This window comes from Sinohyriopsis cumingii, chromosome 17 (assembly GCF_028554795.1).
Source record: "Sinohyriopsis cumingii isolate HCF-2022 chromosome 17, ASM2855479v2, whole genome shotgun sequence".
NCBI classification, from domain to species: domain Eukaryota; kingdom Metazoa; phylum Mollusca; class Bivalvia; order Unionida; family Unionidae; genus Sinohyriopsis; species Sinohyriopsis cumingii.
The window spans coordinates 118,687,212-118,703,826 of record NC_142977.1 but is presented as its reverse complement, the minus strand read 5'-3'; the positions used below and the strand labels follow the sequence as shown (position 1 = coordinate 118,703,826).

The window sequence follows — 16,615 nt, the reverse complement described above, 5'->3', positions numbered from 1 at the left end:
TGTAAATTTCTAATTGCTGCATTATAATTATGATTATGCATATTTAGGAAATGATCCTAACACTAATAAGTTTTATGGCAATTAATCGAAACTGCTGGACTCGTGACGATGAGATTGTCATACACTGCATTAATCTGCAAGGAAGAAAGGGCAATAACTCTAAACAAAATTTTCACATGTAGCATTGGCAAGATTTTGTCATTCTCTGTATATAACTATAGGACAAAATTTGCAATAGCTCTTATAAACTGCAGGAGCAAAGTGATATGTTGTTAATCATAATATTTATTTTATGACTATCCTAACTTAGTGTGTGCTTGTGCAACATACTTGTACTCCAATTATTTTGGCACATAATAATCCACTTGTGGTGTGTCATAAAACCCTAAACCAAAGCCTTCTAAAACTGAGGGACTATTTGAATTAACGATATTGTGTGCCAGGTGGAAGGACAGATGGATGAACATGAGAATTCCATAACAGAAAGAGGCAACGAGCCTAAACACTTATTTTCACCAGACCAAATGAAGAATTTCATAGAATACACACATGCTATATCGCAACAAATCTCCATGGAGTAAGGTGGTGTCACTAAGAACACTGTATGCACATCTTACATAAAGTCATAAATTTTTGGTACACATTTGTCTCTGTTATTGATATTTCTTCTCCCATGAGTAAAATTATAGTCACACATATGCAGAAGTTATGATATCTGTGTATAAAACAGCACATGATACTGTCAAAATTAAATTAATTTTCGAATGCTATTACAAAATGAAAGCTTAAGTTGAATTAATATGCAGATGATAATGTAGTCTACACTGACTTTTGTTATGCAGCTCTGCTGCAATTTTCTTGTTCATGTACAAGATGGCACCTGGTTGCAAGCAGAACAGAATGCCATTACGCATTGTGTCAGTGGGTTGGGGTCTAACTTCGTAAACATAATGGCACTGATCCAGAATAAATTGCAATTACATAATGTGTAAGTGGGCTGGGGTCTTACATTATAAATACAATGGCACTGACCCAGAATATAATGCCATTATATATAATGCATCAGTGGGTTGGGGTAATACATTAAAAACATATGGCATTGACCCAGAATAAATTGCAATTACATAATGTGTAAGTGGGCTGGGATCTTACATTATAAATACAATGGCAATGACCCAGAATATAATGCCATTATATAATGCATCAGTGGGTTGGGGTCATACATTAAAAACATAATGGCATTGACCCAGAATAAATTGCAATTACATAATCTGTAAGTGGACTGGGGTCGTAATTGAAATTATAAACATAATGGCATTGATCAAAACTACTGGTTATTTATTAAAATGCAGACCTGGAATCCTGCTGGTTTTTGTTTGGTGTATGTTACAGCACTCCCTCGCTATATACCTTTCCGGAAACAAGGTTACTCCGTTTGAATTTGAACTCAACTGTCTACTCAGTGCGCATACGTACATTGGCACTTCAACTTTTGGAACTATTGATACCAATAATCAGTCACACTATTTCAATTCGTTCATAAGTTTGCTATCTAATAGGCTCATAGTTGTCACTAGTATTTTGTTTTTATATCCATTATGGTATATGCTGGTATTTCAAAATATCTGGTCATACATAATATTGTTTATTAATCAAATTCAGTCTAGCTTCTATTAAGAATTCACACTCAAATTGGTAATGGAATTCATCACCCAAAACGTTATTTTAACATTTGATATATTTTCTTTTTTCACATCAAATTGTTGTTCCATTGATAAGTTTTACCAGGCAATTTATGGTTTGACATCCTAAATTACAAGCAATAATTAAGTACACTTTATAAGGAATTTTTTTTATATTCTTCCAATTTGATAACCCTGTTTATTAATAGTAAAATTTTGTCCTATGGTGGAGTTTTCTACAACTGATAACTAATCTTACTTGTGGTAATCATACAGGACATTTAACTGTCTTATCATCCTACATTTTGAAGAATTGTTTTTTAAAAAAAAATGCATTATCAATTTCAGGGATTCTTTTATCCACAAATGCTGTTGTTGATTGCATAGTCCCTGAAAGTGATTGTCAGCACTGATGAGCTTCCCTCACAAGGGAGATAAATCACTTTCCGAAAAGGCCTCTAAGGTCCTTCATTATAACACAGTTCCTATTGTAAGGCAAGTATGGTCATGGATCCCATTTCACTTTATACAGCACTTTCTCACTATAAAGCCCTTCATTATAACATGGTTCCTGCTACAAGGCCCTTCAATATAACATGGTTGTTGTTGCAAGGCTCTTCATTATAACATGGTTGTTGTTGCAAGGCTCTTCATTATAACATGGTTCCTGCTGTGAGGCCCTTCATTATGATATGGTTCCTGCTACAAGGCCCTTCATTATACTATGGTTCCTGCTACAAGGCCCTTCATTATAACATGGTTTGTGTTACAAGGCTCTTCTTTATAACATTGTTGTTGTTGCAAGACTATTCATTATAACATGGTTCCTGCTACAAGGCCCTTCAATATAACATGGTTCCTGCTACAAGGCCTTATATTATAACATGGTTTGTGTTACAAGGCTCTTCTTTATAACATGGTTGTTGTTGCAAGACTCTTCATTATAACATGGTTCCTGCTACAAGGCCCTACATTATAACATGGTTTGTGTTACAAGGCCCTTCATTATAACATGGTTGTTGTTGCAAGACTCTTCATTATAACATGGTTCCTGCTACAAGGCCCTTCAATATAATATGGTTCCTGCTACAAGACCCTTAAATATAACATGGCTCCTGCTACAAGGCCCTTCATTATAACATGGTTTGTGTTATAAGGCTTTTCATTATCACATGGTTCCTGTTATAAGGCCCTTCATTATAACATGGTTTGTGTTACAGGGCTCTTCATAATAACATGGTTGTTGTTGCAAGGATCTTCATTATAACATGGTTCCTGCGACAACACCCTTCAATATAACATGGTTCCTGCTATAAGGCCCTTCATTTTAACATGCCACCTGTTAACATGGTTCCTCTTATAAAGTCCAGCATTATCACATGATTGGTGTTATAAGGCTCTTCATTATAACAAGGTTCTGATTATAAAGCCTTCATCATAAAATGGCTCTTGTTATAAGGCCCTTCATTATGACATGGTTCCTTTTACAAGGCCTTATAGCATAGTTCTTGTTACCGGCCCTTCATTATAACATGGTTCCTGTTGTACAGACCTTCATTTTAACATGTTCCTGTTATAAAGCCCTTCAGTATATAAGTTTCTGTAACGGGGTCTTCATTATAATGTGGTTTTTATTATAAATTGAGTATGGTAATGTATCCTATATCATTTAAATGGTTGCAAAATTACAAGTATCATGTACTTCATTTCAAGGTAATTTCATTACAATTCTCAGATAGTGTTATAATGACAGAATACAGTATATACAGGCAAATGCCATACATAGCCTAAATTTGTCTGTCACTTTCCTTCCAAAAGAATTATGGATCCCAGTTCCTCCCTCAACTTACAATCAGCACAACCTACATGTCATCAACAAAGATACTTTCATCATATGGCAAACACAAAGAATTTTAATCTACACATCCAAAATGTTGAAAAGCATCTCTGTAACAGATTTTTTTAAAAAGTAATGATAAATGAAACAAAATAGTCAGGGGAACAGAATTTTGAACAAATGCTTAGACTGGTTTACAAGTGAAATGGTCTGTAACCAGTAGCACAGAAAAGGGAAGAATGTCCCTGTGGGACTTGGTTCCAGTGTGAAATTACAATCCGAGGACTAAATTACTCGTTAATAGCTGCATATCAATAATGGTGACAAACAGTGATGATATTTTCCATTATTATTCAAAACATGAAAAATTATGTGACCATGTGAGCCATGCCAAGAGCTATGGTTTCATTTTTAAAATGTCATCACTTGTAAAGTTGTAGATAAGTTTCATGAAACCTTTCTCAATTTAAGCACAAATCTGTATCCATCTGCATACATTGTGTAAAATCCATGCACTAAAGTAACACTCAAACAAATCTATCACCACCAATTTGTTTCCAATATAAACCAGGTTTAAAAAATTTGATATAACAACAACACATTCTAATTTAGCGAAAGTGGGATGAGATATTATGCCGCAATTCCCTCTATGACAAATCCGTTTTTGGATAGCTTTAACTGCATCTAAAATTTCATCAGCCGCTCAGAGAATAGGGAGATATCAGGCTTTGATAATTTAAGCTCAAATCTTGGTAATTTGAATAATTTCTAACATTTACAGATTGTTCCTTTAATACCACATTCAAGACTGAATAATTTCCTTATATTTCTGGTCCCTCCCCACCCATGCAGTAAAAATTCAAAAACTAATGCATTCATGAAAATGAAGACCAATTAATTTGAGAAGCAATTTACAAAGAAATAGCTTAACAAATCTTGCAAATTCTGCATTTTCCATAAAGTATTTAATCTGAAATGAAATATAGTTTTCAGTTACATTAATCTTTCCAGTATGGGCCATATTCCACCGATATCATACGACTTTTGAAGTAATCCTCAAAGATCAGGTAGCCTCCAGAAAAATAACCCAGAAACAATAACTATTTTTTCATTTGAAAATATAGCTGTGAATTCACATTCATGAGCTACCATTTTTGACTGATTTCATTTCTGCAAAAACACAAATTTAAAGTGATTGTACATGCATTTTTATTGAATTTTGACCGAGAGAAATCAATAGGAAATGATGACTCTTTGAATACATCATATGAAGAGTACCATGAATGGTAAATTATTTGCCTGCCCCATGTTTAACAGTCCTCGATGTTAACAACTAAATGTTTATGCAAATACCACTTTTCTTCTTACAGCCACAGTGACAGATCACTGATATCTTATGTCTGACTGTGGGTTCTCTTTACAGATCACTGATACCTCATGTCTAACTGTGTGGGTTCTCTTTAAAGATCACTGATACCTCATGTCTGACTGTAGGTTCTCTTTACAGATCACTGATACCTCATATCTAACTGTGGGGGTTCTCTTTACAGATCACTGATACCTCATGTCTAACTGTGGGGGTTCTCTTTACAGATCACTGATACCTCATGTCTAAATGTGGGGGTTCTCTTTACAGATCCCTGATACCTCATGTCTGACCGTGGGGGTTCTCTTTACAGATCACTGATACCTCATGTCTGTCTGTGTGGGTTCTCTTTACAGATCACTGATACCTCGTGTCTGAATGTGGGGGTTCTCTTTACAGATCACTGATACTTCATGTCTAACTGTGGGGGTTCTCTTTAAAGATCACTGATACCTCATGTCTGTCTGTGTGGGTTCAAGTCTCTGCTCAGCCAACATGTCATACCAGAGGCTTGCCAGTAACTTCCTGTGGGTTGGTGATAATCATCTTCCCAGAGACTTCTACAGCCAATCACATGCAGAAAAATGGCATTAATCTCACACAGCCACCTATGATGGCACATTCAAGGCTATTCTGTTGAGATTTCTCCAACAAAGTTGTGCAGGCTTTACATCCATTCTAGTATGGGAAATAACTCTCATGAATACATTTCTTCTGAAAAGGGTGATAACTAATAGTGTGGCAAATCTCATGAAAACACCAAGTTGATGCATTTATTGTTAAAAAACATTATTTTTTAACAAGAAAGATCATTCTAGGATGTCTACTGTCCATCCAATTCCATTATAAATTAATAATTAGTAAACAAATAACAATTAAAAACTACCCATAAGCAACTTTGCAACATGGCATTAACAATGCTGAAGACTCTAAACTGAGGTTGTGAATCTTAGAAAATGGCATGGGACTCTTAAGGCTTGAGAGTTATGAAGTGTGGACTCCTAAATGAATTCTGTTGACAGGGTACAAAACAATCACTTGTTTTCTCATCCTGGATTTGGTCAATTCTTGGAGACACTGTCATTAGTGATGAATACAAATTTCTTATCAAAACTGGTAAAAGATCATTCAGTAAATGTTATTGTTGTTACACACTGTTCATTTCCACATCAATTTCATCCCCACAAAACTCAATAACAAGAACTATTTCTATTAATTTTCAAGGCTATCAGAAACAGAAGATTAAGCCTCCAGGTAACACTGATCAGGCCTCCAGGTAACACTTATCAATGTAAATACTGTTATCAATGCACGACAACAATTTGTGCCTTCTGGTGGCAAACTAGTTCAGTGAATTCTTTTTCAAGCAACTATATATTGCAATTGCTTGATCAAAATATGTCTCTTAAGTGAAAATACGAGAATTAAGAAATTTCATTTTGATTATTTCAACAGCGACTTTAATAATTTTACAACAGTTACACTGATTAATTCCAGCTGGTATACCATAATTTGGTACATTGCTTCAGCAAATCTGGTCAACTGGAAATAAGGCAGGTATGGTAAAACATTTGAATTGTACATCATGAACCAAAAACTGTTGTGGATGGTGATGTTAAAGTGTTCACCATTACGGATCACTGCCATCTCATCTGTCTGTGTGGGTTTGACATCCATGCAATACGTACCATTGCTAAAGCATACTATAATGGGGTTAATTCATAGATCCATAAACACATACCTTTGTTGAAACATATCATAAGGGTTTAATTCACGGATCTGTACAACACATACCTTTATTGAAACATAGTATGCAAGGGTTATATTCATGGATCTGTTCAACACATACCTTTGTTGAAACATACTTAATGGAGTTAATTGAAAGATACATACAACACATACCTTTGGTGAAACATACTATAATAGGGTTAATTCATAGATCCATAACACATACCTTTCTTGAAACATTCTAAAAGGGGTTAATTCAACGATACATACAACACATACCTTTGGTGAAACATACTAAAAGGGGTTAATTCAAAGATACATACAATACATACCTTTGGTGAAACATACTATAAGGGAATATTCCATAAAACACATACTTTTGTTGAAACCTACTATAAGGGGTTATTTCATTATAGGATTAAATGATCTTGTTTGGGTACTGTTATAACTGGAACATGTTAAAATGAAGGGCCGTACAAAAGAAACCATGTTATAATGAAGGCCTTGTAACAAGAACTATGTTATAAGGCCTTGTAAAAGGAACCATGTTTTAATGAAGGGCCTTATAACAAGAGCCATGTTATAATGAAAACTTTATGATCAGAACCTTGTTATAATGAAGCGCCTTACAACACCAATCATGTGATAATGCTGGACTTTATAAGAGAAACCATGTTATATTCAAGGGCCTTGTAGCAGAAACCATGTTATAATGAAAGGCCTTATAACAAAAGCCATGTTATAATGAAGGCTTTATAATCAGAACCTTGTTATAATGAAGAGCCTTATGTGTAAACTGTTGCCTATTCACTCGCAAAGTTAACATAAAGTCCTTATAATTCCAATTTACTTTCCTTGTGTCATCATATCAGCACATTTCTTTTAAAAAACTGTTCACTCGAAGTTTTCTTTCATTTGCCTCTTCACTGCAACAGAATTCATAGCCCATCTTTGTTAGCCAAGAGTGACAGATCTGTATGTAGTAATATATGGTAAAGTGTCAGAGGGTCGATTTATATGTAGTAATATATGGTAGAGTGTCAGAGGGTCGATTTTGTATGTAGTAAAATATGGTAGAGTGTCAGAGGGTCGATTTGTATGTAGTAATATATGGTAGAGTGTCAGAGGGTCGATTTTGTATGTAGTAATATATGGTAGAGTGTCAGAGGGTCGATTTTGTATGTAGTAAAATATGGTAGAGTGTCAGAGGGTCGATTTTGTATGTAGTAATATATGGTAGAGTGTCAGAGGGTCGATTTGTATGTAGTAATATATGGTAGAGTGTCAGAGGGTCGATTTGTATGTAGTAATATATGGTAGAGTGTCAGAGGGTCGATTTTGTATGTAGTAATATATGGTAGAGTGTCAGAGGGTCGATTTATATGTAGTAATATATGGTAGAGGGTCGATTTGTATGTAGTAATATATGGTAGAGTGTCAGAGGGTCAATTTGTATGTAGTAATATATGGTAGAGTGTCAGAGGGTCAATTTGTATGTAGTAATATATGGTAGAGTGTCAGAGGGTCGATTTTGTATGTAGTAAAATATGGTAGAGTGTCAGAGGGTCGATTTTGTATGTAGTAATATATGGTAGAGTGTCAGAGGGTCGATTTGTATGTAGTAATATATGGTAGAGTGTCAGAGGGTCGATTTGTATTAGTAATATATGGTAGAGTGTCAGAGCGGGTCATGCCAGTCATCTAAGGAGATAGATATGATTATTGATTTTTAATTTTTTAAAAATGGTTGATGCTGTTTAAAACAGGTTATTCCTGTTTTTAACATTATGCTTGTGTATGGCATGAATTGTTATAGTTCAATGTTCATGCTTTCTGTGCATTTCGATCTTTCAAAAGCAAACTCAGGTCTATCTTCTTTATATCCCCTGCTCGTCATATGACCCTGACCTTTAACAGCTGCTGGAACATGTTATCAAAGAGAAATGCAATACATTCTGAAGACTGGCTTATAAAGCCTGCCATATGCCGTCTTTGGCAAAAGGAGAGAGTATTGGAGTGCAGAATGGTCTGTGTAATTACACTGTTGTAACTCCTAATGGGCGATTTTAATCTGGGGTTTGTAAATTTTATTCGGAAATCACAGGGATGGGTGGTTGGGGACTTGTTATTATTATGGTGTAATGCATTGATATAGATAAAACTTCAACATAAAAAGACCTGGAAACAAGGAACCTAAAGTACAAAAGTAGTCTGCAGAATTTATCAATGTCTAGATAATTCCAGATCAGTATCACGTGACTGTTTAGATCCAATCAAATTTTAGAAAATGTTGTCAATTCCATGGACTCTGTTCTCATATAAAAATTATGCCCCCATTGCATATTTAAAATGCCAGATTGGGAATTCTCTGTGTGTGCAAATTATTTATAATTCTAGGAGATTTCTGGACATGTATTCTGTTTTAAATAACTTTGCTCATGAGCAAAATTGTTGAAACTGAAGCAAAATCTCTCTCTCTCTCTCTCTCTCTCTCTCTCTCTCTTTCTCTCTCTCTCTCTCTCTCTCTCTCTCTCTCTCTCTCTCTCTCTCTCTCTGACACACACACGCTCACAGGGACCATGTTGGGAACTCATGTGTACAAGAGTTCATTTCAACCATGACCTGAATGGATTGAATCCAATGTTCATTGCTGCACAGCTGTTTTGGGTGAGCTGTTTATCAGACACTTTCACCAACAGAGATTCAAGCAACTATGTTGTTTTAACTTCATAATATACACAAGCTCAAAATGTAATAAAATGCCAATTTTCCCTCAATACAATACTATACATAGCCTGTCAAGAAATCAAGCTCATCATCGCCATCTGAAACTTGGCCAAATTATAAAGTTAGTTTAAATGACATTTTTCAACCCTGCTTTTCAAAGAAACAATGTTTCTCAACTCTTAACAAGTTGATTATATGGGACCCCAAAGGCAATCATTCCTCATCAAAGTCTATTAGATGAACTGTTGGTTCAAATGGGTTGCAAGTGTCATTTCTGAAACAAAATGCAGTCATATCACTGGAATCCAGGACTACCTTGACACTATGTATTCTACCATTTGTCCATGATGACATTCTTAACCAGTTCCTGCAAAAAAATTATATTCTCTGAAGATCTGCAAGTTTTTTCAAGACATACCCCTGTGCTGACAAGTGACAACATTATCCTCTCATTTAATGCCAGTGTTTCCCCTCCCTTCATCTTGATTCGTTTCTTGTCCAGACATTTCATTGCATACCTGGAAAAACAGAAAGGTAGTACGGTTCAATTTGCTTGTGACTACCTGATCAACCATCATAGTATTATGGTCAAGATTATCAGTTTCACCATTTTTTATAAATCAATAAATATTAACCAGCATGTAAAGACTACCTCTTCCAATGACTACTTTCAATTTCTCACTGTGTGTTATTTTCATGTTTTAATATATATTAAGACACTTCTCATGAAAGGGGATGTCACTCCACCTGGTACAGTCACAATCATCAGAATAACCAAATGATATCTTGTTTCAGCTGGGGGGTGGGGGTGGCTGTTCAGTTGCAACAGCAATTTATGTCATATGTATAATATGCAGTTTTGAAATGCATCATTTATATTTGTTGTTGTATACCAATCTGGCTCAGTGGTCAATGTGCCGCTCACAAATGAAAGAGCGTGGGTTTGAATCCTGTTATTTAACCAACCTGAGTCAGCTACCATGATGTGTCCTTGGGCAATGCACTTTATTCCAGTTACCTCAACACTAAATAACCTATTTGTGCTGCTTTGCCATAGCACCAAACCAAACCATACCAAATTAGTTGAAACTAAATGGCCAAGCATGTAATCTGATTCAACAAGTCTTCAATAATAGATTTAAAAGCCACTATCTTTCTTTACTAAGAAAATTGTTAATTAAAAAGGGTTTAAATGAGTGTCTAATAACACAAGGCAATTTCAAATAATCAATTTCTCATCAGGAAGTGATCAGTTTTAATCAGCACGATTAGGAACTTGGCAAGCTTCCATAAAAGCTGCTGAGAAATGCAGCATATTTTCTCAGTCTTAATAGTCTGGCAAGAAAACATCTATATAAAAAACTCACATCACTGACATTTAAAATAAATTGGATATCTTTCAAGAGAAAAATATATTTCTTTCTATCCTACAATGCATTTGAGAATTATTTCTATAATTAAATTTCATAACTCTGAAAATTATAACAGAGTGCGTTATGCAAAAGCAAATTTGAAGAAAGAAAAAAAACTTTAAAATGAATCATTAGCTGAAAATCTGACATTCATGCTAAACTTATTACATGCTAAACAAATCATATCGAATATTTCTCTAAAACATTTCTTTTATCATTTTTTGTACGCTGCAATTCATTTTATTTTATAATGAATCTGTCATCAAGGCTGCATTGCCAAGAGCTATTTTATCCAACATCTCTTCTGCTCTTTGTATTGGAAAAAGATTCTGATACTTCTAAGACTTAGTTGTAAAAAAAAAGATGTTTATGATAACTGTTTGGAAAATATGTACAATAAAATAACAAAAACATTTCATAAGCTGAATATACTGGCTGAGTTTCCACAAACTTTCAATTCTATTTGCCTTGACAGATTTGTGGCAGAAAAAGGGAACTTGTTGAGCTCTAGAAATGAGGACTTGGAAACAAAAGTATCTTGTTCTTTTTTGATCATAAATTAGAATGTTGTACTCCATTACCTTGGAGATTTTCATATAATGGCATCTGCTTAAGAGGCAATTATAAAACGATAATTTCTGTAAAACTTCATCAAATTATGTTCAGCTTTTTTTTAACGAGCTGTTTATTGACTTTTTTTTACAAGTAATCATATTTGATGATGAACCAATGTCATCTGTACAAACTTCATAGCCTTTTGTGCAAGAATGCAAATGTAATTATATTTGGAAAAACGCTGTTCAGTGGTTTTCAAAGCATTTGTTAAATGGATTTTGAATCTTTAGTAATGCTTGCCATATCTGAAAACCTTCCTTTCTTTCAGTTTTCGTAAAGTTCTGCTCAGATGTATGAGACGTCTTTTAATGGCTTGTTCTATCTCATGGTTAAAACAAAAACATTTCATCAGTAAATTCAAGCACTTTTCATGGTCTTTTGAGGACAACAATTTTTATAATCAAGCCCTACATATAACTGCAAATAAGCTTAGAAAGAATGATGTGGAATGTCAAGTCCACCAAATTTAAGAATTAAAAATTGTTTTCTAAAACAGGAACTCAGAAATATTTTTGTTACACAGGCCTGGGTGAGGATTCTTGTGGCATGAGAGGAGTGGTATGGTTATCTCATTCACACACGTTTGGGGGTTTATTTCACACGAGTTTGTCATGACAAACACAACAGATAACTCTTTATTTATTGCTTGAAGTATTTTTCTTGTCTGAAAATAATCTTTGAATCACACAGCACTTCACAAAAAAAATTTCTAATCAACTGGCCCAGTCAAGTCATTCAATTACAAGCAGGTGGTTGCAATCCCAAACAAATCTGATTCATCAGTAATGTTGTTCAATGAAATATGTCTGCTTCAAAATTCAAGCACTTTCAAAGACCGCTAACCTTTTTAAAGTATTTTTTTTCATATTACCTTTTGAATTTGACCTCAACTTTAAGCACAATTCAAGATAACAACCAAAATTCAAGCACTTTCAAGACTGTGCAAACTATTAACCTACTGCAACTGTTGTCATATTTTGAAGTTGGACTGGCACCACTGATATCAAATTGAAGTTGGACTGGCACCACTGATATCAAATTGATGTTGGACTGGTACCACTGATATCAAATTGATGTTGGACTGGCATCACTGATATCAATATGAAGTTGGACTGGCACCACTGATATCAAATTGATGTTGGACTGGCATCACTGATATCAAATTGATGTTGGACTGGCATCACTGATATCAATATGAAGTTGGACTGGCACCACTGATATCAAACTGAAGTTGGACTGGCATCACTGATATCAAATTGATGTTGGACTGGCATCACTGATATCAAATTGATGTTGGACTGGCATCACTGATATCAAATTGATGTTGGACTGGCACCACTGATATCAAATTGAAGTTGGACTGGCATCACTGATATCAAATTGATGTTGGACTGGCATCACTGATATCAATATGAAGTTGGACTGGCATCACTGATATCAAATTGATGTTGGACTGGCATCACTGATATCAAATTGAAGTTGGACTGGCATCACTTATATCAAATTGATGTTGGACTGGCATCACTGATATCAAACTGATGTTGGACTGGCACCACTGATATCAAATTGATGTTGGTCTGGCATCACTGATATCAAATTGATGTTGGACTGGCATCACTGATATCAAATTGATGTTGGACTGGCATCACTGATATCAAATTGTTGTTGGTCTGGCATCACTGATATCAAATTGATGTTGGACTGGCATCACTGATATCAAATTGATGTTGGACTGCCATCACTGATATCAAACTGATGTTGGACTGGCATCACTGATATCAAATTGATGTTGGTCTGGCATCACTGATATCAAACTGATGTTGGACTGGCATCACTGATATCAATATGAAGTTGGACTGGCATCACTGATATCAAACTGAAGTTGGACTGGCATCACTGATATCAATATGAAGTTGGACTGGCATCACTGATATCAATATGAAGTTGGTCTGGCATCACTGATATCAAATTGAAGTTGGACTGGCATCACTGATATCAAACTGAAGTTGGACTGGCATCACTGATATCAAACTGAAGTTGGACTGGCATCACTGATATCAATATGAAGTTGGTCTGGCATCACTGATATCAAATTGAAGTTGGACTGGCATCACTGATATCAATATGAAGTTGGTCTGGCATCACTGATATCAAATTGAAGTTGGACTGGCATCACTGATATCTAACTGAAGTTGGACTGGCATCACTGATATCAATATGAAGTTGGTCTGGCATCACTGATATCAAATTGAAGTTGGACTGGCATCACTGATATCAAATTGAAGTTGGACTGGCATCACTGATATCAAATTGAGCAGCCTTCATACCATGCTGCTTTCTGTTAAATTTGGTCATTCTACTGAGTGATTTTTGATAAAATATTCTTTACTAGGTTTTTTCTTTTCTGTAATGATGCCATAATGATGCCATATATGAAGTCAGATCAGCATTATCTGTACAAATTGAAACTAATCTTTGAAAATTTCCCTGCTAAACATAATAACCATTCAAAATACATTAGAAGATAATCCAGTGTTTACTGAAATTGAAGTCAGACAAGAGTGGCCTCTTCTTGCAATGAGGAACTGGTGCCAATCTCATAGTTTAACAGTTGCTAAAAGAGTGAAAATGCATGCTCTTCAAGGAATGTAACTAAAGATATTATTAGGAGATTATCATCAAAGAAACATTTTATTCTAAAACTTGGTTGCTTCATCAAATAAATTACCTAATTATAATACATTTAAGAGATAGATGGAGTGATTTCCCCTTCCTTTACAGTTGGCTCTGGCTCTGGTTCAAGCATTTATGAAGCAGCTTTGAGTCCTGTGTGAGATATGGACTAAGGTTAACATGTATCAATGACAGGATGCAATCTTACAGAAAACATTTTGCTCCTGGAAATCCAGAAGTATCCCTCATTGCTCTGATGCAGCTGAGTGAAATGGGAAAACAGCCTGTTGAGCTGCTGATAAAGGTTCCACCAAGTTCAACGGTTTCTGGGATTCTGACAGAGACTGGAGAATAATGTATTGGATCTCCATTCTTCACCTGAAAGCTATGGTGGTAACAACTGTCTGAATACGTAAGATATTTATATGATCTTGGGTTAATTCCTTCTCAGCTGAGTGGATTACCCTAAGGATCCTGGATGAAAGAGCCTGTGTAAAAATAACTTATTCTTTTCTGAACAATAAGAACAAATGATACTTCCTTCTTCTGATTTGTTCCGCAAGTTTTAAGTACCACTTTAATTCCCTAATGGGGTCGTGATGATGCCTTTGAAATAACAGTCCAAAGCAGACCATATTTAAAAAATGAAAGACTGATTTCCCATGAAGGGAACTTGTTCTTATCACTGAAACAAGGGCCATTATTAGAGAAAATGAACATTGTCATAAAACTGTAAAAAGTTCATGCTGAATGTTAAGGCATGAATTTCGCTGATTATGCCTACCACAGCTAGTGACATGGAAGCAGATGTCAGTGAGTTTTTATAAAGTAATTCAATTGAAAGCCTTTGCAGGTTCCATTCTGTACAAATTGCAAAGACGTTCAGTTGAGACAAATACAAATTTGGCAAGAAGGTCCAAACCCTACTGCTCTGGCCCTTGTCCTCCATTCCATGTTGGGAAAATGTATTGAAAATTGTAAGATACTGGATACTGGTTGCAACCATGGCTTAATTCTCCTCGAAATGTAACAGGACAAAGTTATCTTTTTTGTGGTACTGAGGTTCTGAGGCCTTTAAAGGCAAGATGTTCCTCTACTTGCACAACTGGGACAATTGGTGGGGTTTCTTGTTGATGCCATTCAACCTAATTGCAGAAATGTCCTTCCCATAAACTGTTTCCTGCCATGATTAAAAGGCATCTACTGTGGTTTTTCTCACCAGGAAACTGCTGTCCATGAACCACTCCTTACGGGACCAAACCATGCTTACTGGGTAGGATGACTGGAGATGGTTTCCTGGCCAGTTATGTTTGAATGTGTACGAATCATCGTTTCTGGCAGCTTTTGCTGAAATGGAATTTCAACCACAAAGAGTTCCTGTACTGATGTTCAACTCTCAAACATGATAAATAACACTATGAGGCACAATCCTGAGAAAGGTAAACCCAACTCAGATGGCTAGTACACTGAAAATGGAGCATGATGAAAATGGATCATGCTGAAAAGGAATCTTAGGAAACACAGGTGTTTATGTGACTCAGTACAAAGAGCTGGTCTTTGGATGAGGATGTTCAGGTAATTTAATGTCAGGAACACAGATGTGGTTTTGGAGAAAGGATACCTAGGAGCAAACCCCAGAAATTTTAGGGAAGAATCTGTCCTTATTGAAAAGGAATCAGGAAACAAGGGATTATATGACTTTGTATGCTCTTGGTAGTCAATGCTGACCATGAAGGTTCCTCTTCTGGCAGTTGACCACAGGTCACTGCACATAGCTTGTGGACCAGTTTGTGCTGCATGCAAAATGCAGTGTATCTGTATTATGAACAATCTCGATCTTTTTCTGGTGGATGTTTATGGTGAGGTATCGACATCTTCCTCCATCCAGGATGTCCAAAAAAGGTGGCATCAGGATGGAATACATTTTAGCTGAAGGGCAGTGGGTAGAGAAAGTAGGTAGGAAATAGTCCTTTTCTCCTTGTGCTATGCAGCTTCTTGTTATCACACAGTTGGTACACTGTACATATAGTGTGTGCAGTTTAATATTATTTAATTTACAACATATTAACATTATCACTTTGGTCTAAATATACCCATGAAATTCTTGCGCAGTATTCTCTTTACTGTTTGGTTGTGATCATGAGAAAATTTTCCTTACCCCACCTTCTGAAACTCTTTATTTTTACTATTATTATCATCATTTTGGCAGACATATTTTAAATTGGCTGCCAAAAGGGAATCAGGAAAAAATGTCATATCTGTCTGAATATGACCAGTTTGCCCTACAGATGCTCGTTACGCCATGTATTGGAGGCATATAATGCGCTGAAAAATGTCAATAAACACAAACAAGAACACCAACAAATAAAAAGGGAATATGTCAATTGATAGTGGGCATGGAGGGGTGGTGGGCAGTATACCTGTAAGATGGCATCCACCCTACATAAAAGAGTGGTGTTAACTTCTAGGAATAGTACAAAGTGGCTAATTAACAGCCATATGTGACATCAAAAGCAGGTGCATATGATATCATATCTAAATAATTTTTAAATATTGATTGTTATTTAAGTTTTCC

At 35.5% G+C, this 16,615-nt stretch overlaps 1 protein-coding gene across 2 annotated transcripts in view; it reads right to left on the bottom strand.

Annotated features, from left to right (window-relative positions):
• LOC149779740 (G protein-coupled receptor kinase 3-like) overlaps positions 1–16,615 on the bottom strand; it is a 345,786-nt gene that overhangs the window by 107,815 nt on the left and 221,356 nt on the right. For both annotated transcript variants that reach the window (XM_089940600.1, XM_089940601.1), the window contains exon 9: positions 9,759–9,858. In XM_089940600.1, the coding sequence (XP_089796726.1) occupies positions 9,759–9,858 (100 nt within the window). The remainder of the gene's footprint in view (positions 1–9,758; positions 9,859–16,615) is intronic.